Consider the following 24,616-nt stretch of genomic DNA (forward strand, 5'->3'; position numbering starts at 1 on the left):
GTCTCCCCCTCCCCCAGTGATATTCTTTAGAGTAATTATTTTTCTTGATCTGAGGTCCAGTCTAGCATCATCCCTCATTGCCTTTACTTGCTCTGTCTCCGCAGACTCTCTCTCTCTCTCTCTTTTTTTAAGATTTATTTATTGGAGGGGGTGGGGCCAGAGGGAGAGGGAGAGAGAGAGAGAATCTCAATCTGACTCCCCACTGAGCATGGGGCCGACCGTGTGGCTGGGCCTGGGGCTCGATCTCACCACCCTGAGATCATGACCCGAGCCAAAATCACAGCCCGATGCTCAACCGAATGTGCCACCCAGGTGCCCCTCTGTAGTCTCTTTTCATCTGAACCCATTCCTCAGACTTTCCTTGTCTTTCATGATGCTGACATGTTTTAGAGGCTGCCCTGTTAGTAGAATGTCCCGTGATTTAAGTTCTTCAACTACCTCCTCGTGATTAGATTTATGCATTTTTTTGGCAGGAGTCTATAATTTTTTTTTAGATTTTATTTATTTATTTTACAGACAGAGATCACAGAGAAGGCAGAGAAGCAGGCAGAGAGAGAGGGGGAAGCAGGCTCCCTGTTGAGCAGAGAGCCTGATGTGGGATTCGATCCCAGGACCCTGGGACCATGACCTGAGCTGAAGGCAGAGGCTTTAACCCACTGAGCCACCCAGGCGCCCAGTAGTCTATAATTTTTGACCCAATAAATTCCAGTTATGGGAATCTGCAAGGAGAAAATAATAGTAAACATGTAAAAGACGGCTTATATGGCTTTCAAGGAGGACAAATGTTGAATAATAATAAAATCACAGCCCACAAGCCCCGAGACGATAGCGGCTGTCCAGCAGTATGCTCTGCCCTTCATGGGCATTATCTTACTCAACTTCTCAACAGTGTGAGTATGGCAGGTTGTCTTCACTGTCTACACCAACTACCCTCCCCTTTGTCCCTCTTCTGTTTCGGCAGCACAGGAGAATGAGTCGGAGCACTTCTAAGCCAACCACGAGCACCCACTCCTGTCTCCAGGGATAATTTTTTTCTTAGGGAGAAGAAAGTAGACTGATGGGGCAGTGGATCAGTGGGGGTGACCTAAGGGAAGTCAGTGAGAGAGCGGAGGTCAGGAATGAGGCAACGACTGTACCCCAGTGAGGCACTCCAGTGAGAGGCAGAAGGAACCAGCCCAGAGCACCACGCCTGACTTTCTGTCCACCATAAATCTTTCCTCTCTCCCTATCCGATGTGATTCTTGGAAACCTGCCTCAATCCTTCTGTAGAGAACTGTGAAGGTCTTCACTTGTGTCCCATGTGTGCGCGAAGGGTGTGAAAGATGGGGATGGCAGTGTCAGATCTAGGAGGCCTGATCCTCACCACGCTGGGTCCATCCTCTACTGGATGGTCCTCACCACATACCTCCAGGTAGTAAGAGGCACCAACCCCCAGGAGACAATGACATAGATACAGAAACATCAACCACCCCCTGGTAGAAGAAAGTCTCAACTCTTCGACAGGATGGTCCTATCCAGGCCCCGCCCACCTCCAAAGCTTCCTTTCTCACCACTTGACTCTGTGCCGGAGTACAAGCTCCCCTTGTACTTTTCATTCCTGGGATGGACCATGGCGTGTCTGGGCTCTCCGCTTTGGCACACGGTGCTCCTTGTGCCTGCGACGTCCTGAACGCCCTTCTCTGCCCGGTGAATGCTTCCTTGTTGTTTAAGACCCAGTCCCCGTGTCACTGCGTGAGTTAAGTCACTCTTCCTCAGCGTCCGTCCCTCTGCCAACACCCTCTCCACGAGAATAAATCACTTCCTCTCTGTGTTTCCGCACTCACCGAGTTTTGGGAAACAAAACGTCCCTGCCTTGTCACAGGAACCCAAGCTGCTTCTTTCCTTTGTAACGCATCGCGTTCCTAGACCATGAGTTCTGCGAAGTCCGGGAGCAAGTATTGTTCATTGTTTGCCCTTAGTATCCCTTAGCGAAGAGCCTGACACATACATGATCACCACTCAGTAATGTCTGGGGAATGAAGAAAAAGCATACAGATGATAATGAAATAGTGAGTTAATGAATTAATGAATTAATCCAAGGTCTTTCTAGTTACAAAATGCTGTGGGATGAATATTACTATTGAAAATGAAATAAAATTGCACATTGGGATATGGGCTAAATCCTGAATTAAAAAAAATATAAAAAGTGTACATATAAAAAATATATATATTATGCCCATACATGTGTGTTTATCACCATGATCCTTAAGGGAAAGTTTCTTATTCCATATTCTTTTCATGCTTCCAGATTTCTTGTGACAGTATAAGGAATAAAGTGAGAAAAATAGGAATTCCAATTCTAATGTTTGAGTTATGGCTGGATTTATTTATTTATTTATTTATTTTAAAGATTATATTTATTTATTTGACAGAGATCACAAGTAGGCAGAGAGGCAGGCAGAGAGAGAGAGAGAGGAGGAAGCAGGCTCCCTGCCAAGCAGAGAGCCCGATTTGGGGCTCAATCCCAGGATCCTGGGATCATGACCTGAGCTGAAGGCAGAGGCTTTAACCCACTGAGCCACCCAGGTGCCCCATTATGCCTGGATTAAAATGCCAGCACACAAATCTCTCTGTATCTGCCATCAATGACAAAACAATACAAATATAGGGGTGCCTGGGTGGTTCAGTGGTTGGGTGTCTGCCTTCTGCTCAGGTCATGATTCAGAGTCCTGGGATCAAGCCCCACATCGGGCTCCCTGCTCAGCGGGAAGCCTGCTTCTCCCTCTCCCACTCCCCTTGCTTGTGTTCCATTTCTCACTGTGTCTCTCTGTCAAATAAATAAATAAAATCTTAAAAAAATTAAGATATTTTAAAACAATACAAGTATATACTTTCTTGTAATAATCTATCTGCTGGTTTCATTTCTCCACCCAAAGGAGTTCAGACAAAGGCCCAGCTGAAAAACTCAAGAGAATAAAAAGAGTCTTACTTTCTTCCGAAAGACACAGGAAACTTGATCACTCCCATCTAAGTTCACTTTGACAAATACTGAGTGTGTGGTCTGTGTTCAATACCGAGTCAAGTGTGCATTCATTTTTTCAATGAGTACTTGTCAAACACTAACTATGCGTCAAGCATTGTTCTAGGCAATAGAGGTAGAGCAGTGGATAAAACAAAATTCTCTGCACTTATGGAATCATATTCTAGAGGCATGAGGGGTAATAAACATAAATTAATTAATAAGTCTTTGAGTACGTCAGACAGTGAGAAAGTCCTATAGAGAAAAACAAAATTGGAGACGGAGTTAGAAGTGTCCGAGTTGGGAAGGGCATTCCAGTGTTAAACAGATGCTCTCAGAAGGTGACAGATGAACACAATCTTAAATGGTTCGGGGAATAAAGAAGGAGTTGTGCAAATGATCACACTTTGCTCTGCAGTCCTGTGGCCCTTAAATTCCACTAGGTTGTGTTCTTTGACGATGATCTACCCTTTCTAGCTAGTTCAAGGTGCTGTTACATTGAAAGACAAGCTCCTTCAGGTAGAGGTGGAAGGTATAAACTCCATTCAAACTTTGAAGGATCAGGAGAGACTGGTTAGGACTTCAGGTGAGGAAGGCAGGAAGAATGACACCAGCAAAGAAGGCCCCAGGCCGGAAGATCTTCTTTGCTTCTACAGAGAGGTGAGGTTCAGAGTTAGTTACATATAATGGGCCTATAAATAAACCAGTTGCAGAGGACACCCTTGGTTGTAGCGCTCTGGGAAGTCACCAAAGTTAACTAAGCAGGGAAAGAAGATGATGAAACAAGGGTCTTAGTAAAATTCATACAATGGTAGAGTCTGATTCAATCAGAATAAAAAGAAGCGACAGGCAGGGAGGCCATTAAAAACTTTTCTTTGTGCTGTTATCCAGATGTTGATTGCTGAGGGCTTGGCCCAAGGGGAAGGAAAGAGGACAAGGACACTAAGTAGGAGTGAGGTTTCTGAAGCATAAATAACAGGTCTCCTTGGTGGAGACCCAAAGGGTAAAGAAGAGGAAGAAGTTAGAGCTGACGCATTCGGAGTTCAGAGGGAGGCAAGCAGATGGCGTCAGCCAGAGAGGGAGAGCTGGGTGGGCCCAGTGGGGGGTGACTGGCTCTGGGTCACATGGTTTGTGAAAAGCTGGAGCCAGAATGCAGGTTTCCTGCTTTTCCCACCCTAGATGACTCCAGACTTCTCAAACCGGCAAACGTGGAAAGAGGGCCATCAGTAGAAATGAGTGATCACAAAGGGATAGCCAGGTTACGAATAAACAGAGGAGATGGAGAGTGTTAGTTTTAGGATAGTTAAGTGGACGTATTTGGGAGAAAGGCATCAATTTAGGATTGGAAACGACTCTATCCCTTACTAGTTTGTGATTTTGGGCAAATCACTTAACCTCTCTGAGCTTCAGTTTTCCTGGTTGCAAAGTAGGCATAATGGTCTCACTAAATGCTTGTAATTAACTAATTAATTAATATTTGTAAGGGCTTACAACAGGCTCTTGTACAAGGTAAGTGTTATTTGTGTGTTAAATAAAATATGCAAGACATCCTGTAAAGAAAGAGGTTGGCTTTCCGGAGGGGTAAGAAGAAGACATAGGGAAAGCCAGAGGAGAATTTGCCACGATGGACATTATATCTGGTATAGAAGTCAAGGGAGGTAAGCGCCTGGGTGGCTCAGTTGGTTGAGCATTCAGCTTTGGATTTCAGCTTAGGTCATGATCAGGGTCGTGAGATGGAGCCCTGAATCGGCTCTGTGCTGGGTGTAGAGTCTGCTTGAGGTTCTTTCCTTCTCCCTCTGCGCCTTCCCTCACTTCCTCTCCTGGAGCTCGCTCTCTTTCTCTCTTTAAAAAAAAAAAAAAATCAAGGGAGGGATTTTATGAAGATGAAAACAAAATCCACGACACAGATGCAGAGGAAGAGGAAGGCCATGAGAGGTCCTAGGTGTGGAAAGAAGGAGGCTTTCTAGAGTGCATTTTGGACAGAGGGGGGCGGCCAAGAGAGACACCCAACTACAGGGAACTAAAGAAATAGTGAGAAGCCAGGGCTTTGGCTAGTGATCTGTGATCTGTGAATGTATCCCAGAACAGATAACATTTTAAAAATAGGCATCTGACTAAATTAGTGGAAAACATACTCACGATGAATTGTTAAAAGGCAAGGAGGAAATTTGGAGTCATTTCTGACCATCCGAGAATGGACAGCATGGAGTGTAATGCTGGCCTAACCTTTCTAATTAGGTATCCAATCCCAAGTTGTATGCAGCCTGACGGGTATAAGGTGGGAGATTTTATTATTCCTTCCCCCTTACCTACCCGCCCCCCCCCCACAAGAAAAAGTTTTCGTTGATTACAAATTCTGAAAATTCGAGATACTCTCATGACATTTTATTTGTGTTTATATGGAAACCAGAATATTTTGGCTGTGTAGGCACGCCTGTGTCACAAACATTTAGAACTCCGAGAAACCATATGAAAGGCAGACCTGGTACACAGCAGACTCAAGATTCTGGTGTGAAGAATTACCTACAAACCACCCATTTGCTCCCAGTTCGAAAAGTCATCACAGAATTGTTCTCTCAGCATCTCTAGATCTAAATGTTGGCTTATAGCTCCCAGTGCAGTAAATAAACTCAGAATTTTTGAAAGCCAAAAACTCCACATTACAAAAAGCTTTCTTTTCTTTGGATCTTTTTTCATAGCTTATATAATAACGTTGGACTGAAGAACTTTGTCTTATATGCTTAAAGGCATTGATTTTTTTCAAAAATTTTATAAAGACTTTATTTATTTGACAGAGAGAAGAGAGAGGGAGAGCAAAAGTAGGCAGAGTGGCAGGGAGAGGGAGAAGCAGGCTCTCCACTGAGCAGGGAGCCTGATGCACCGCTCGATCCCAGCACCCTGAGATCAGGACCTGATCCCAAAGCAGATGCTTAACTGACTGAGCCACCCAGGTGCCCCACAGGCATTGATATTTACAGGGAAATGTCACCTGACCTGCTCTGAAGAATTACTAATCTAACAGAGCCAGCCAAAACCGGAGAAAAGGAAGGTCATCAAGAAGAGACTCAATTCAGTCCTTAGGTGTTTTACTAATACATTAGGTTGCCAACTACAACCACACACATACGTGTGACTGTCATATGTGAGCTACATGTGTAATTTAAATTTTCTTTCACGCAAGCCTCATTTTAAAGAAGGAAAAACAAACAGGTGAAAATAATTTTAATATTTTGTTTGCCTAATATCAAAACTAATAAATGAACATTCAACTAATGTAAAAAAAAATCACTAACAGGATATTTTTGCATTATTTTTTCTACACTGTCTTCAAAATCCGACGTGCATTTTACATAGTACACCTGAATTCAGACTAACCATCTGTTCCAATGGTCAACAGTCACACTGGGCAGCAGTGTAGCTCTAAACCAAAAATATCTTGCTTTAGTATTTTTTAAAGGGCAAGTTGCCAAACAGAGGCAGGATTTAGAGAGTGCTCTATTATAGCAAAACTCAGAGCAAACCAGTAACTCGAAATAAACATGTACTTTCCCACTCCGGTGAGCATTGGGACTTTTCTGATTTTTCTTGAGTTGGGTCTAGGCCTCTTAGCGGACTTCTCAGTCCGAACGCGAAATAAGCAGGGCCGTAGCATTTTCCTCCACCACAGAGAAGAGGCGTGCAGGGTTTTCCCAGCGAAAAGCATTTATCCTTCTGTTAAAAAAAGAAAGAAAGAATTGAAGGGGCTGTTGGGGGATGACTTACAATGTTTATTCCTTGGCTGGATTCATTATATTTACATCAAGTGCCCCAGGAAGGATGCGGGACCCATCTTTTGGAGAAGTTGATTTGTAGGCTGGTAGGTAGGTTGGTTGGTTTTTGTTTTCACCAAATCTGCCTCTTCCTACCCCCCGCCCCCCAGGCTTGGAGCGGACCCTTCCAAAGGCCCAGCGCCGAGATGCGCAGGGCTGGCTTCCCGAGAGCCCGCAGCCGGGTGGAGGGCGCGGGGCGGGCGCCCAGCACGTTGCCCCTCGTGCCCACCCGCGCTGGCAGTCCGGCGGCTCCGGGCAGATGGAGTTTCCGGCCTGGCCCAGGGGTCGCCGGGCCCTCCGCCCGCGCTCGCTTCTGCCCGAGGTCAGGGTCCCGGCCGGAGCGCGCCGTCGGTCGGAGCATCCGGAGGGCAGTTCCGCGGCGTGTCCACACCCTCTCGCCCGCCGCTCGTTGCGTGCGGGGCCGGGCGCCGGGGGACTGGCCGAGCTCGCGGCCGCCGCTCCGAGGCTGGGCCCTCCCCCGCGGTGACCGCAGCGCCGAAGGTGGAAATGCGGAAGTTTCCAGCGCCGACTGACAGATGAGGCTCGCGTCCCGCTCGGCGTGCGCTGCAGCGGCTCCGCTGCGCGCCGGGCCCCCGCCGTCCGCGCCCCGCGCCCCTAGAGGCCGAGCAGCCGCGCGCGGGCCATGGCCACGCTGCCGCGCGCAGAGCGGCGCGCGTTCGCGCTCAAGATCAACAGGTAAGACGCGCCCCGCTGCGCCGCCGTCCCGCCCCGGCGGACCGAGCGGAGACCGAGTCCGGGGGACGCCAAGGTGGGGTGCACCTGAGACCCGCGGAGCGCCCCCCTGCCCCCCGGCGAGGCGGCCGCGCTGGGGCCGCTGAGCGCGCGACAGTCTCCGCGCGCGTCCCCCGCCCCCCCGCCCGCGCGCCTCCCAGACGATTCCAGCCCTCCCGGGAGTCCCGGCCACCACCGTCCCTTCCCTGAGCGAGCCCTCGGGGCCACCTGCCTCCCGGACCCCGCCTCGCACAGGTGGCCGCGCCGGGGAGGGTGAAGGGCGCGGGGTGAGCTGTTGCTGGGCTCGCCGCGGACTTCCTTCTAAACTGCGCCGGCTTTGGAGGCCGCTGTGAGATGGGGCAAGTCGAGAAGCGGTTGCAATGAGAGTTGAGTTTCCAGGCAGCGGCTGGAGGACTTTGGCTGTTCTGAGTCGGGCTCTTCACCACCCGCCCCCCCGCACCGCCCCCCCCCCCGAAGAAGTTTGGTTCCTGTTGACTTCGCTATTTTTATTCCCTGGTCCAAAGGAGCCGTGAAGTGGAAAAAGTGATTTTTTAAAAATTTTCCATTTAAGGGCGCCTGGGTGGCTCAGTGGGTTAAGCCTCTGCCTTTGGCCCAGGTCATGATCTCAGGGTCCTGGGATCGAGCCCCGCATCGGGCTCTCTGCTCGGCAGGGAGCCTGCTTCCCCCTCTCTCTCTGCCTGCCTCTCTGCCTAGTTGTGATTTCTCTCTCAAATAAATTTTAAAAAAATTAAAAAAAAATTCTCCATTTAAATAAACAAAAAGGAATGGCCTGTGGCTGGCATTTTTTGCATTTCCAGCGCTTGGGCAAAGAGCGAAGGACAGTGAATCCACCTCCGCGTCCGAGTCGCACCACTCAATGCGAGCGCGTTTGCAGCTCCAAGTTCTCGCCGACGTGCCGCAGCTGCAGTCCCTCCGCTGAGAACTGCTGACGAGTATTGGGGGACATTTTTGTCTTGCCCTGAGAAATTGAGACTGTCCGGTGAAAACATAACACGAGCGGGGGCCTGAAGCGTCAACTTATTATTGTACGGTGCCCTCAGAGCTCTAGGACGTGTTATTCCTCTTTTAGCCGAGCGGGCGAGAGGGTAGTTGGCACAGTACGTGTGTAAGGAATGCATGCAGCCACAAGGCATTAGATGCCCCCAATAGTCAGGCGGTAAGGACCTCCCCAGGGCCCACTGGGCTTCTTTCCTGGTTGATGTCCACCTGCTGGGTAGCTGTGGGCAAAGCATTCTTGGTGCGTTACTATTTCTTCATCTTTAAAATGAATTTAATTATTAATGTGCCTTGTATATTAATGTTAGAATACTAAAGGACTAGTTAAGAGGCATGAAGTCCATCAGGAATCTCTGCCTATGGGGATGTTTGTTTGTTTTTGTTTTGTTTTGTTTTTGCATTAGGGTTCATGGCTGTTGCAAACCAGAAGGGGCAACAAACTCCTTTGGGGAGTATGGGAATCAAAGTGTATGGGAATCAAAGTAATGGGTGTCCCACTTGCCACAGCTGCTGCTCCTCCGTCCTGTGAATTTTAGGTTAGGAGGCGTGGCTGGGACAGAAGGATGTTGGAGACTGTGGGGTTTGGTGGAGTTGATCCGGGGGGAACATCAGGACCTGCGCCAGTGCTGTAGACACGCCAATGCTGTAGACACTCGAATGCAGCCGTGGGGTTGGACGTGGCCTGGGGGTTAAGAATAAAGATCTTGGCTGACCTCAGACCGGCTTGCATTGTCGCCCCTTGCTACACGCGGTGTGACCCCAGGCCTGTTATTTAATCTCTTTAAACTTTGGTTTCTTTATAGTCAAAGGGGATAATCATAGGACCTACTTCTTATGACCGTTGGGAAGGTTGAGTGAAATAATGTCTATACAGTGTCTGTAGTGCGTGGCTCAGAATACGTGTTGAATATCGGCTGTCCCCACTGACATTGCCATCAGCTTCATCACTGTCTCTAACTTCGTCATTTTTGAGAGCCGAGGGGAGAAGGGTAGGAGAGGAAGCTGACGTTGGAGAGCACTTTGGGCTGTGTCTGCCGTTGCCAGCAAGAGGTTGGAGCTGCTGGGGTGGGTGTTTTCCCTCATATGACTTCCATCCCGGTGCTGAGCTCACGAGACACACCCAATGGAACAGGGTGTGTGATGTAATTTGAAGAAGAGCCCCATTCAAGTGAAGTAGGAAAGGTTCCCTAATCCTCAGGCAAGAAAAAGGATTGGATATTCCTTGGTGGGAGGGAGTGGTCTGCTTTCCCTTTTGAAGCATTTGTGTATCAGGTGAAGAGTTATACTAAGGAGCTTAGCAGAAAGTATTGTGCGAAGGAGTGGATTGGTAAGGACATACCTAGTATTAGTATCATATAAAAACTCACTATTTATTGATCCTTTACTCTGTCCTAGACACTGTGATGTGCTTCATGGCTTATGCCACTAAATCCTTACAAAAGTCCTGGGAGACTCACATGAAAGCTCATATAAAAGGACAATGAAGACTGGAGAGGCAGTTTGCAAAAGGCCATGTGATTTGGTCAAGGCCACACAAGCAACAGTAGTAGGGATTACAAACTACTCCAGAAACTGTGCTCTTAATTGGGCATATGTGCTATCTGGATGCATGAGCCATGATAATTCCCCATAAAAGCAAGCAGGGAATTACTTTTTTTAAAAGACTGTCGTCTCATTAGCAGCCCTGACAAACTTTTCTGTGTTCTGATCGGTTTTTTAAACCACCAATGTGACATTTTGCAATTTTGCAGTTGGAAAAGAGAATGTTTTCCCTTGCATGCCTACTCAGTGTTGAAATATGGCCCTCACTACATTTAGCATGGGTTCCTATTTTTTCACCTTTCTTTTTTTTTTTTTAAAGATTTTATTTATTTATTTGACGGAGAGATCACAAGTAGGCAGAGAGGCAGGCAGAGAGAGAGGAGGAAGCAGGCTCCCTGCGGAGCAGAGAGCCCGATGCGGGGCTCCATCCCAGAACCCTGAGATCATGACCTGAGCCGAAGGCAGCAGCTTAATCCACTGAGCCACCCAGGCGCCCCTTTTTTCACCTTTCTATTCAGAATGAGATGAACTATCCCTTGAAAAATGTTTGTTGGGGAGGGGGATAAAATCAGCATGCTTCCTGTTATGGAAATATTCAAATCTGATATATTAAAATTTTTATCTGTAAAGAGCTCATTCTGCCTGCACCAACCTCAGGAAAGAGTGAGCAGATTAACTCACAGTGGGAAACGAGCGTCCCCCACTGTTCCCAAATTCTGTGGTTTCCTGTAAGCGACATTGCTCAGTGTAGGGGCAGGGCCAAAGCAAAATAGGAACCTGGGAACGCCCACCAGTGCCCATCCCCCACGATTGCCACGGCTCTCTCAGGCTCTGATGAAGCCTAAATTCCCGTATTTTGGAAATCCACATGTTGGTAGAGAGTCCCATCCTATAGGTCTTTCTGTTTTGTTCTGAGCACAGAGTAAAATTTTTTGATGCAATCGAATGACTCATTACAGTTAAACATTTCTCTAGAACCCGTGTCTCAGGGAGATATGGGGAAAAGATCTGATCTGGAGAAGTAAAATTTAATTCTGTATAAGTGTCATGTACTCGTCTTCCTTTCTACGTAATTGTGGCTGAATTCCTGTACCCAAAAGAAGGACTAGGTTGAGTTAAGAAATTCACGGTAATGTTTGCATTTGGGATTTCAAACACCGCTGCCTTAAATGTCATAATACAGTCCTTGTATGAGCACCACGTCTTATCAACTACCCTTCTTCTTTCCTGGCATTTAATGCTTCCATAGATTATAAAAATTATTAGTAGTATTTTGAAAATTCGTTAAGTGAAATCTGGTTTTCTTTCACACACAGAAGAGATAATAGAGTGTAGCACATATTAAAGTAAATAAGGACTCCAGGTAAAGAGAGCAAAAGGCAGAAGGCAGAAAAAACATACAGGATCTTCTGGAGACTCAGGATTGAAAGGAATAAATAATAACAGCTTATACTTATGACATGGCTACTGTATGGCAGTTTAAATCTTGGCACATTATGATTCATTTACCCCATGAATTATGAATAATTAATTGCTTCCATTTTACACATGGAGAAACTGAGTACAGAGAAGTCCTAAAAATTGTCCAAAGTCACAAAATAGCTAATGAAGGGCAGAGCTGGGGTTCAAATGCAGGCAGCCTGGCTTCAAAATCCTGTCCTTTAATCTCTATCCCATGCTGTCATCTCAGTTTTAAGATAATAATAAAATAAGTAATGTCTATTCACTGCTCGCTATGTGCCAAGCATTGTACTAAGAACTTTATCCATCTACATTGCACTGCTGTAGAAAAGGGACAAAATAATCACCATTATTTTCTGGAAGACAAAAACAAGGAAACGCGAAAACATTGCATTCAAGAATCCCAGTGATTTTGGGCATAAGGACCAGAACAAGATGAAGGTATAGAGAGCTCCCTGAGAAGTATATGTATGCTATTTTGTCTATGAAGATAACGTAGGTGTAGAAATCTATGTTTAAATGCATGTCAGCAGGGAAACAGGCTGTTCATTAGTAGTGAGGACGGAGCGGAGTCTTGGTGTTTTCTGGAACTGCGTGATTTGTCAGACATGTTCTAGACCAACGGCCAACACACGAGGCTTTCGGCAATCAAACTCAGGATTTTGGTCTTTCACTTTCTGAATCGCTTTCTTCCACCTTCTTGGGACAGCTCCTTGAATTTTGGGCGTCAAGTGCAAATGAAAGAACCTTCTGCCAGGGTGACATGTCCTTCCTTTGGAGTTCTCTGAGCTCTGAGAGTTCACATGCATGTGCTGAACGACCGTTCACTTCTCCATGGAACATAGACGTATAATTGCATCATGTGGTTACCTGTGGAAAGCAAATATAATTGCGTCACCTGGGGGGAGAGGTGGAGCTCCAGGGACCTGGGTGTCCCATCTCAGCTCCCCAGACAGAGCTAGTGGTGGAATGGGGTCATGTGACGAGCTCCCCATCTTCCCATCCTCTTGTTTAACAGGGATTGCGAGGAGGCAGGGATGTGATGCTCAGACTTCTTGCCGAAGAAGCCTAAGAAACGGGAACCCTTAGTTCTTTCCAGTGGCAACCGATCAGGAGCTTATTATGTTTTGGTCAGTAGGAAAGGGTTAAAGCAACAGAATGTACTTTGCCAGTTCCCACAAGTGTCTAGTCTAATTTATTAGCAACCGGCAGCCACGAGTGTTCTCTAGGGTCTAGGGAGAGGCACACGTTTATACAGCTGTGGCAAGTGTGGTCCCTCTGCTTCTGGAGTTCTCACAGTTTGGACAGTTTGGAGACTTGGGGACACACAGACTAAAAACAGGCTGAAATTTCTGAAAGTGCATATGAAGGTATCTGTATGCCCGCGTTTGGTGAAATCAAACAAATTGATAAAGTTGGCATAGGATATCGTGTCTTACTGCACTCAGATCAGACGCAGGACCAAAAAAGCAGGATTAGTGGTGGTAGAAACAGAGCTTCCCTTGCCCTTTGTTCTTTTCATCCATGTTCAACATCAGAAATAGGAAACAAGTAAGCAAAAATGTCGACCACCCATAAATCAGAGCTGCTAACCTTTGCATGTATATCCTCCCATTTTTTACAAAAATAAGATCGTATTGTGCGTGCTGCTTTAGGGCTTTTTTTTTTTTTTAATTTTAAAATACCCTGAACAACTCTCCATGTCAGTCAATGTAGATCTATGCTATCATTTGCATAAGGCCCTGTAAAACTGCCCTGACTGCATAGACAATGATTTATTGAATTCATTTTCTGTTATTGTGCCTCAAGAGAGTTTCTGGTTTTTCACAGTAACGGACAGAGGTTGATGGAATATCTTAAACATACATCTTGATGTGTTAGCTCTACCTTAGAAATTCTGGGAGTGGCCTTGCCTTGTCAAAGAAACTTTTTTAAGTTTTTGATACACATGGACAAATTGTCTCCCAGGAAAGTTACAGTTACTTCTGCTTCACCTGGCACCCTAGCCGGAAGACTGATCATTTCCTCACATTCACACCCCTGGTGGGTTTTATCATTCTTTTAAATCTTTATTTGCAAGCTTGACCCCTGCCCTTCAATGTCTCTTACTTCTTCCGGTTTAACGTCTCTGCCAGATCCTTGCGTGACCTCTGAAGTCATGCTTCAGGGATTGAAATGGTCATACATTTCTCCTTCTTTTGTCTGATAGACAACTAAAGATGGTGGTAATCTCCATCTTCCTCGGTCTCTGCCTTTGTTGGTTGAATAGGTGGGTTAATGATAAAAGTAGATTGTTCTAGTGACTTAACTTTCTTCATTCTCTCTTAGATTCTAGTTGTCACACTTTCACTCACTTTCTGCAGTCCCAATCTAATCTAATCTACCTGTCCTTCGCATAAACGCTTCCTCTTTGAGGTGAAACGGCAGGTGGGGAATCAAAATCCCTGTCTGTCACAAATAAGATCCAGATGACGTCATTCACTGTGTTTCCTCTTGGATCCGGGTATACAGAGACTGGCCTTCTTCCACACTTTTTTGGGTCCCTCTGGCTCTGGGATTGACCCTATGTTTATACAACATGTTAGTGTTGCTCTGCTCAGAAACCTCCAGAGGCTTCACAAGTGCTCTTATCATCCGAAGGATACAATTTATTGTTCTTCCTATGCAAGAGGTCAAAGATAAAAAATAGGGAACAGGTTACCTGATGGTATTCAGGCTCGACTGGAACTAGATCAAGAAATGCAGAACTGTAATCAACTTCTTTCTTCCATCTATTGACTTTCTGGTGCCTCGATGAGTTGGGAGGTTTTGCAAATCCTAGGCTCCTAAGTTTGAGGTCATATTCATGAATGCACTCCAGCTAATGAGCCTTACTCTGTTCTAAGCAGGTCATGGAAGTCGTGGCCTTGCCTGCAAGGAACAAGGACATTGACCCAAGATTAAGGACTGAGAAAGGAGGGAGACTTCCTTTGCCTCCTAGCCTTGCCCTTTGGGACATTGTGCTTTTAAAGTGCTCATTTTGGCTTCGTGCTGCTTATTCTCAGAATCCATCCAGAACATTCTTGGAGGTCCTTTAAGAACTGCTCTCAAAGTTTAGAGTACATTTATTCTAAAAAATAAGCTCAGTGGCATGAAAGCTTTTTCCCTTGATGGAGAATCTGCTTTTTCCCTTGCTTGGAAAGTTTCAGAAATGTAGCAAATTTAGAGAGATGGTAACATGGCAGGTACCAGAGGACCTGCTGAACAGAATGAACAAATGTGAACTTTTGGTCACTTAAAAAAAAGATTTTATTTATTTATTTGGCAGAGGGAGAGAGAAAGAGAGAGAGAGAGAGAAAATGAACACAAGTAGGCAGAGAGGCAGGCAGAGAGAGATGGGAAGCAGGCTTACTGTTTAGCAGGGAGCCCGATGTGGGACTCGATCCCAGGACCCTGAGACCATGACTTGAGCCCAAGGCTTAACCCACTGAGCCGCCCAGGTACCCCCACTTTTTTTTTTTAAAGTAAGCTCCATTCGGGGCTCTATCTCACGACCCTGAGATCACAACCTGAGCTGAGTAAGACCAGGTGGTGGGCGCTTAACTGACTGAGCCACCCAGGTGTCCCAACATTTGTGACTTTTGTCTTAGATATCTCTAAATGAAAAAAAAAAAAAAAAGGACATTACAGATAAATCTGAAGGCCCCGTATTCTGCTCTCCCATCCTGTTCTTTCTTTTTGCTCCTCCAGAGGCCAGCACTACCACCAAGTTGTACTTTTAGTGTGTGGATGTGTGTGCGCGCACATGGACACACATCCATAAATGATATATTGTGTGGTTTCTGGCATGAGCCAAAGTCATTAGCATTTGATCAGGTCTGTGAAATTAGATAATCTCAGTTTGAGTTAATGGAAAGATATAACTGTAGAATCACAGAACTGGTTTTTAGTGGCCTCTTCAAGTAACTAAGAAAGCAGTTGCCAAGAAGAGCTCCGGAGATGATTTCAGGAAGACAGCTCTTTCAGAATAGACTGCGCGTTCTTCTTGCGTGACGTTGTAAGAAACAACCAATGAGGGGCGTCTGGGTGGCTCAGTGGGTTAAGCCTCTGCCTTCGGCTCAGGTCATGATCTCGGGGTCCTGGGATCAAGCCCTGCATCGGGATTTCTGCTCAGCGGGGAGCCTGCTTCCCTCTCTCTCTCTCTCTCTCTCTCTCTGCCTCTGCCTACTTGTGATCTCTGTCTGTCACATAAATAAATAAAATCTTAAGAAAAAAGAAACAACCCACGACAGGTATTTAGATGTGTACAGTCTGGTCATGCTTTTCTCAATCACTCCTTACATTATAGTCACATTATTCATTTCCTGGAAAAGCCAGGAAATTAAAAAAAAATTTTTTTTTCTCCATCTGCTGATTTGCATTTGACCTGAGATAAGGAGTTGAGTTGATAACATGTTTATTTTTAATAATATGTCATTTTTTAAAGATCTTATTTTTTAAATTTATTTGAGAGATAGGGAGAGCATGAGTGGAGTTAGGGGCCAAGGGAGAGGGAGATGGAGAAGCAGACTTCCTGCTGAGCAGGAATCTGGACGTGGGGCTTGATCCCAAGACCCCGGGATCATGACCTGAGCTGAAGGCAGACCCTTAGCCAACTGAGCCACCCAGGTGCCCCAGTAATATGGTTTTTAAAACATAGAATAGAATAATATGTTTTTAAAACATAGAAACAGCTGCCTCATTGCCTGGACATTTGATTAGAGAAAGTAGGTAGATTAGCAAAAGAGGGTATGGTGTTTGCTAAGAATTGTGTGGCTTCTCTGGCATGGGTAGGACTGCACGGTTGGGCTGGATTCTCCCCTGTTTGAACAGGGAGATGTAGTCCCCTGGGGCATCAGACCTCCTGTGAGAAAAAATGAGAAGAACGGTCATAGATAGCAGGTCTGTCCTCCAAATCACCGCTTTGCCTTGCTGTGACACAGGGCACAGGTCACAGGGAAGCAGTCTGCACCCAGAAAACCCCTTCTGTGGGAGAAGTGTTCTAGCTGTCTGCCTTGGGTTCTTGGCGCTGTCCTTGAGAACTCAAGAGAAGTTGAGCTCTCACCAAGACGATAGCTCCTCTCCCTGGGGTCCTGGGTCGCTGGGGAGTCCAACCAGGGCTGCCTACAGGGGCAGGGATTTGCACCAGCATGACCGTCTGCTTTCCCTTCTGCTAGCAGAAAACATCAGACTCCAAGTCCACTAAAAATGTACCTTCTCCCGTGAGTTCACAGACGTGTTTCAAGGCAGTGGCGGTCATCTGTTCTCTGAGGGAACAAGATTGTCGCCTCCCTGTTGAGGTGCTCCCTGGATTGCTTGACCTACTAGTATTGCCCTCTTTTGTTCCACATCACTGCCTGTTCTCACGCTATCCCTTTACAGGGGGTTTCCACTTTAGCTGTTGTGTGTGGCTCTCTTGTCAATCACTTTGTTCAACTCACAAGAGTTTTTTTTTTTTTTTTTATCTTTAACTTTCTCTAGGCAGTGTGAGGAGGGAAAAAACAGCAACCAGTATCTGCTTCCCAGAATTCAGTGGGAGTGAGCAGCTTGCATAAGGAGATGGAGTTCTTATGGCTGGGTGGGGAGAAGGGCCAGAGTGTTGACAGAAGCCGGGGCGGGTGGAGGGAATTCCACCAGCCCTGGAGGGGTTCAGCCAGGCCCAGAGGCGGGGGGGGGGGGGGGGGGGGGGGGGGGGAGGGAGTGGCAGATGAAACTGGTGTAATGGGAAGATTAACTGGCCAACCAGGAGCGGAAGGGGTAGGTAGGGGGAGCTCAGTGAGATGGATCTGGAGGGGACCCCAGTCATCCCCATGGTGAGGTAGTGAGGTCTGTGATTAGGCTCTGGTCACGAGAAAGGACTGAGAGGGGACTGTGTCCCCAGATACTTCAAAGGAAATCAACTGGACTTGAGAAGCACCTAAATAATTACTCATTAGCTCGTGTCATGAACATTGGCTATAGCCTGCTGTGTGCCTGGCAGTGTTTTAAGGGTCAAGGATAGGGCCACGAGCAAGACAGACAAGGTTCTTGTTCTACAAGAAGTCATTTTCCAGGGATGCCTGGGTGGCTCAGTTGGTACAGCGACCGACTCTTGGACTCTTTGATTTCGGCCTGGGTTGTGATCTCAGGGTCATGAGCTCGAGCCCTGCGTCAGTTCTCAGCGCGGAGTCTGCTTGACATTCTCTTTCCCTCTCCTCTGCCCCAGCCCCTCTCACACACTTGCTCTCTCTCTGAATAAAATAAATAAAACCTTTAATAAAAAAAAAAATAAAAGAAGTCATTTTCCAGTGGGAAGATCATAAAGCAGGAAAGAAACAAGGAAATACAGATAAAATGAGTGCTATGCAGAGAATGCTCAAGAGCCGTGTGGAGAGTGTGGGTACCTCAATAGAAGGGACGAGGGAGGCCTCCCCGAGTGGGTCAGTGACAGGGACTGGCACTGGGCCGGGGAATCAGCAAGGGCCGTGGCTGGAGTAAGAGTAAGTCTGGTGTGCTGGAGGAAAAGAAAGAGCCCGTGTGACTGGAGTAGAGCCGGTGAAGGGAGAGTGGGAGAGAAGAGGAGAAAAGCCGGCAGCAACCAAATCTGTACAAGTCGTGGGGAGAGTACTAAGTATTCACTCTCAGTGCAGTGAGAAGGTTTCTATGACAGAGGCATGACTCAGTTGACTTTTGGGTTTAAAAGCACACTCTGGCTTCCCCATAGAGAAGTGAAGGGTGGGAACCAGGAGTCAGGTTCTAGGGGACCGATGATGGTGGCAGCTGGGTCTGCAGGGGAGAGGGCCGTCAGGTCAGAGATACAGCTTGGAGATTGAGCAGATGGGTTAGGTGTGGTCCGGGAACAGTGGGAGAAAAAGGGAAATCACTATGTCTCTGGGGGTGGAGTTCTGGGTGGACAGGGATGCTTTTTTTTTTTTTTTAAGATTTTATTTTTTATTTATTTGACAGAGATCACAAGTAGGCAGAGAGAGAGAGGAGGAAGCAGGCTCCCCGCCGAGCAGAGAGCCCAATGCAGGGCTCGATCCCAGGACCCTGGGATCATGACCTGAGTGGAAGGCAGAGGCTTTAACCCGGTGAGCCATGCAGGCAACCCAGGACATGGATGCTTTGCACAGAAATTGAAAAGACTGGGTGAGGAGCAGGCTTTTGGGGGTGAATCAAGAGTTTAGTTGGAGGCATACTAAGTCTAAAATGCATATGAGCAACGCAAATGGAATTTTCTACTATGTAGGGAATATAGTAGTAGGAAATTTCCTATTATGTAGTTTTATTTAGCAATCTGAGACTCAGGAGAGAGGTCAGAGCGGGACACTTAAATTTGCAAGAAAATATTGCAATTATCTTGATAGATTTTGATAGCCACAGAGCTGTGTGTATGGTATGAAATCATTCATATTGAAAAATAAATATGTATATATCTCCTGTAGAGATAACAGATCAATGCATATGATAAGGAGACCAGAAGGACATATGTGGATGGGTTATCAGTGTTACACCTGGGGAGTTAGTTGTATGACTGATGATTTTTGTTTCCTGGTATGTGAAGCATGTGTTTGCGTGGTATGTATATTTTCCTACAAAGTTTTGTAACTGGGAAAGGTGAGATTTCTAAAAGAGATAACGCCAAGATTTCCACTTGGGGAAACTGCGTAAGGATGGTGGCAATGAGTCATTATGAAAACCTGGAATCCGAGTACGTTTTGGGTGGCTGACTTGGTGCTTCTCTCGTAGAGTTTTTGTTTAGGAGAACATAGGAGGCTGCACGCTGGTGTGTAGTTAGCCCTCTTGCCCTGCGAGAGGATTTCACTTTTCACCTTCCTGCCGGTAAGGAGGAGGAGAGGGAAAGAGAATGTCAAGCAGACTCCGCGCTGAGAACTGACGCAGGGCTCGAGCTCATGACCCTGAGATCACAACCCAGGCCGAAATCAAAGAGTCCAAGAGTCGGTCGCTGTACCAACTGAGCCACCCAGGCATCCCTGGAAAATGACTTCTTGTAGAACAAGAACCTTGTCTGTCTTGCTCGTGGCCCTATCCTTGACCCTTACTTACTTACTGTGGTCACTTGGAGGTGAAACGTCAGGAGCCAGGCTGGCCTCTGCCATGGCCTCCTCTCCCTGTTCTGCTCCGTCAGCAATGTTCCAGATGGGTCCGTAGCCTATGCCCTGGAGTCAGGACCGTCAGGGGAGGGCCGCACTTGCTCTCTGGAGGTCTTTGTATTTATAAGCCACGAAGATTTTTGGACTATTCGTTATGATAGCATAACCAAGCCTACTCTGATCGATACAGAGAAGCATAAAGTATACAACGTATCTTATAGGGTAGCTTGAGATGTAGTCTTGGAGCTCGCATGAGTGGTCAGATGGCACTTATTAATTAGGAAGTCATCAGTGAAGGTGGGAAAATGTAGTGGGAAGAGGGAAAAAATGGGAGAGGGGCACGAGCCAGTTGGTATAAGAGGGAAAAGCTGGAAAAAGAGAGGAAGAAGTATTGGGCTCAGACCTGGCGGACAGGGTAGTGCTAGAAAAGCAAGCTAGTAGGGCAATGCGAAAGGTCAGAGGACAAAGGAAGAGACATTGGGTTTGCCTTGCTGGTGGTCAGCGTAAAGGTCTGCAACGGCAGTTTTAGTGAAGCTGTGGGGAAGGAAGTCAGATTTCAGAGGGCTGCAGGGGAGTCAGTGCAGGGGAAATGGAGGAAGCTGGTAGCTTTAAAAAGTTCGGACGAGGCGGAAGAGAAAGTGGGACATCGGTAACCAGAAGGTTCCAACAGACCTTTGACTTTGGCACAGGCGTCACACAGATGCTGGACAGAGCATGCTGCGACCGGAGAGGGAAAGCGCACGTAGGTTTCATTCCAATAAAATGAGTCTTAACACGTGGATAAAGATAAGATCTGATACTGCCTGATGGATAAAAAAATTTTCTTTGTGCCCCTGCTGAGACCCTTAAGGATAAATAAAATATTCTGTTTATCTGTTCTCTTGCGGGGAGATTCTGAAACTCTCTCTGGACACTGTCAGGTATTATCTTCCAGAACCGATAATCCTTTCTATTTTATTGTCTTTGTATTTCTGTGCTTGAAAGACAAAAATTATAGGAAGGAGCACCAGGATCAGTTCTATTTTGCTACCTAACAAACCACCTGTTGTGGGTCGAATTGTGTCTCTCCCCAAAGATTCCTGAGCCCTGGTACCAGCAAATGCCATCCTGTTTTGGAAAGAGGGTCTCTGCCGATGTAAGTTAAGATAAGGTCATACTGTATTAAAGGCGGCCCCACATCTAATCAGTGTCATCCTTACAAGATGAGCCACAGAGCCAGAGAGGCCACGTGAAGACAGAGGCAGAGACGGGAGTCACGCCTCCACAAGCCAGGGAACGCGGATCTGCCGGCAACCCCCAGAAGACAGGGAATCAAGGAAGGTTTCTTCCCTTGAGCATCAGACCTGGGGCATGGTCCTGCCGATACCTTGATTTTGGACTTCCCGTTTCCGGAACAGCGAGGGAATAGATAGCACTGGGTTTGTGGCATTGTGTCAGGGCAGCCTGGGAAACTAATATGTTACCCCAAAGCTTACTGACGTAGCGCAACAGCAGTTTCTTGTTTCTCATGATTCTGTGGGTTGGCCGTTCGGGTTGGGCTCATGGGGCTGTTCTGCTGGTCTTGCTGTGGTCATTGGTGTGGCTGCCATTATCTGATGGCTTGATTGAAATGGAATGTCTCTGATAGCCTCACTCACAAGTTTGGAGCCTTGCTGTTGCTGTCCCTCTTCACACGGTCCATATCCTCCAGGAGTCCGGCTCGCTATTCCTTCTGGGATCGAGGGAGCTTTCTAAGAGGAGGAGAGTGGAAGCCACAAGGCTCCTGAAGGCTGAGTTTAGAGCTTACGCAACATTCCTCCCACCACATTAGTTGGTTCAAACAAGTTACAAGGCCACCGAGCTTTAATGGGTGGGGAGATAGACTCGCTCTCTCAGTAGGAGGAGGTGTGGTATGTTTGGCCATTTTAGTCTTTTACAGCACTGAAGAAAGCAAACATATTCCGCTTTAAACTCCATGGATTTCAGCAGAAGGTCTTGTCATTCCCTGCTCACATCACAATACCCATTTTACTGGCTGGGAAACTGAGAACAGATTTAATGGACTCCTTCAAAGTTACCAGTGAGTCATGCTTTGTGAGAGACTTCTCTGGCCCATGGAAGTCAGCTCTATGTCTGGAAGAGCTAATCACAGTCCTGCCTGGGGGCAGGTGAATGAACTTAATAACTTCTTGGGTTTCTTTTAAATCCCATAATTACATCGATGGAGCCGAGATGGCAGAGTCGTCTGGTGCAGAGGTGAAGCAGCAGTGGGAGGATACTAAGGAGACAGGGCACCTGGAAATTCCCAGGTGTCACTCCAAGGAGCAGGATTTGAGGCTAATGACTAGAAATGGGGTCAGTGAGCTCTTTATTCTCAAGAGTTACCCTACGGGCTTAGAGATTTGGTGGTCCAGTGTAAGCCCTGGCTGGGAAGCAGTAAGGTGAGTAGAAGAAGAGAACACAGCAGGGAAGGCAGAAAGACCAGCCTGTCAGGACGATATATGATGTGGTCTGTGTCCGAAGGATCACAGCTAGGATTGCTTTCCGCTGCTGCAGGGAACAGACAACCCTACAAGACAGTGGCTTCAACAGATGAAGAGTTTATTTTTCTTATGTAAGAAGAACTCCAGTGGTTGGCAATCCAGACTTGGTAGGGGAGCCCAGGATGCCACTGGAAACCTTGTGTCTTTCTGTCCCATCATCCTTAGTGTGTGGCTCTCATGCTCGTGGTCGTAAGGTGGCTCTGGAAACTCTACGCACTGGAAAAATATGGAGGACAGGAAGAAGACAGAAGGCCGGAGAGGCATGTTGGCTAACATTGCTCCCCTTTAAGGAACTTTCCCAGAAACTGGAAACTGGACATTTGCTATTGATCACATTTGGTGAGATACCTCTGCCTACAAGGGAGGTTGGGCAATGCAGTTTTTAGTGGCCCAGCACGTTGCCACCACCACCAAAACCTGGGTTGAGTTAGAAGGAAGGGGATAATGGCTATTAATAGGCAATTAGCGGTCTCAGGCATCGTCCCCCGCCCCCCAGACTGCAGCAGGCATGAATTAGTGACAGGACTTCCGTGGTAGCATCGTGCCACCTCCAACCCATTAATACTCGTGTCACATTCAGACTCATCAAATTCCAGGATCCTAATGAGGAGGGATGATCCAGACCTAATGAGCTAGGCCTCCTGAGGAGGGTTTTCTGGGCTTATAGGTCCAGTATGATCAGGGTAAAAGAGCTGTCATAACAAGTAGTCCCAAAATCTCAGTGGAATCACCCGACAAATGTTTCTTTTATATTTATGTCACTGACGGACGCAGGTTAGGTGGCTCTCCTCGAAGCAGTGGCTCTGAGACCCAGGCAGCTTCGATGTTATAGCTTGGCCATCTTGTCACTTTTAGATTACTCTGGTATCATTCAGCCAATGGCCAAGATGAAGACACAGTGAAAGACTTTGTAGCTAATCATTAAACACCTCAACTTAAAAGTGGCACACACAAGGTCTACCGGTATGCAAGGAGGGCTGGTGGATATGGTTCTTGTCTGGCAGTCACTTGCTAGCAACAGATCCTCCCTGGGAATGGGGAACATGAATCTTTGGGGGTCAACTAGCCATCTCTCTCACAGGTCCCCAGTCACAAGTGAGGGGCCGTTAACCAAATGTCAATGAACATATGGATAGGCCTGGTTTGCTGTGTTGGCAGATAGATGAAGACCATGTGGTCTAACTCACAGGGATATGGGTGTGGAAACAACCAGAGAAGCAATATCCAAACGTCTGTAGCTAAGCACCTGAGATTCCAGATGGAACCATTCAGAATACAAGGCATACCCATCCTTTAAGGTAGGGTGGCTGGTAGTAGGAAAAAGAAAAACAACTTAAAATCTCATTGAAATTGAGGACACTAGAAGTACCATGTGAAAGTGAATCTTTTCTAGAAACCCCACAGATTGGTAAGGAGCCAAGTTGCTCATCACTTTTTTTTTTTTTTCTGAGAACAAGCATTTAAAAAGCATTTGAGGAAAAACCAGAAGATTAAGATACTTTTAAAAGCTTTTGGGTGATTAAATGAGAATTTTTTATTTGGCAGGAAATAAGATGTTATCTAAGAGAAAGAAGCATTCTAAAACATTCACTCCCACTTGAGGGGTGACCTTGTGATGGCCCCAGCTCCGCTCTGTGACAGAATTTTGATGAGAAGCTGAGTCACTTTGCTTTTTGTGACCGGCTTACTTTGGGTTTGAGGAATCCTCTTGTTTTATTTGCCTTTTAATCATTTTAGTAACCTGTGAAATCAATCTTCTCATTCATGTTATCATTTGTAGTAATAAACAACTCAGAAAGCCCTCACTGCAGGGAGGAGAGAGCATAGACCTTCAAGTCAGAAACTTGGGGAGGCAAACATTTCTGATTCCTGTCCCCCTTCACTGATTCTCGGTGGGAGCATCTTGTGAAAGTTCTTTAATGTCCCTGAGTCTTAAGTTTTTTCACCTGTAAAACAGAATAATACCTATGTCATTGGGTCAAATGATATAATCTCTATGAAAACAGTACGTTAAGTCAAAGAGCACAATACACATATTAATGACACATTAATAAAATGTGAATGAGTGCCACGTTTCTGTGATTAGTCAACATGTCCTGTGTGATATACCTGCAACCAGGTCTCCAGCTAGGAAGGTGCTCAGAAAAGAAAGCTAAGAGTGAGTACGGACAAAGTGAAACAACAGCAAACACAAGGGGTAGAGAAATGTTAAAAACAGCCACCACCACAATATAAAGTCAGGTTTCAACCCATTTACAAAGCCTGTGCCCCAGAACATGCACGCACATGTATGCATTTACACACGTACACACCACACACACATTGTAGCTCACTCAAATGGAAAGAGATGTAAAGGCCAAGGGGAAATTTGGACCTTAAATTTCCCTATGACATCACACCTTCTGAAAACCGAAAGAGGTGGTA

General features: G+C 46.5%; 1 protein-coding gene across 1 annotated transcript in view; it reads left to right on the plus strand.

The window, feature by feature from the left end:
- The first annotated feature begins 7,373 nt into the window (after window positions 1–7,373).
- The window catches only part of DOCK8 (dedicator of cytokinesis 8), a 210,029-nt gene continuing 192,786 nt past the window's right edge, over window positions 7,374–24,616 (plus strand). Inside the window, exon 1 of the mRNA XM_046021705.1 lies at window positions 7,374–7,503. Coding sequence (XP_045877661.1) covers window positions 7,451–7,503 — 53 coding nt within the window. The 5' untranslated portion in view covers window positions 7,374–7,450. The remainder of the gene's footprint in view (window positions 7,504–24,616) is intronic.

The sequence above is a fragment of the Meles meles genome, chromosome 11 (assembly GCF_922984935.1).
Source record: "Meles meles chromosome 11, mMelMel3.1 paternal haplotype, whole genome shotgun sequence".
Lineage (NCBI taxonomy): Eukaryota > Metazoa > Chordata > Mammalia > Carnivora > Mustelidae > Meles > Meles meles.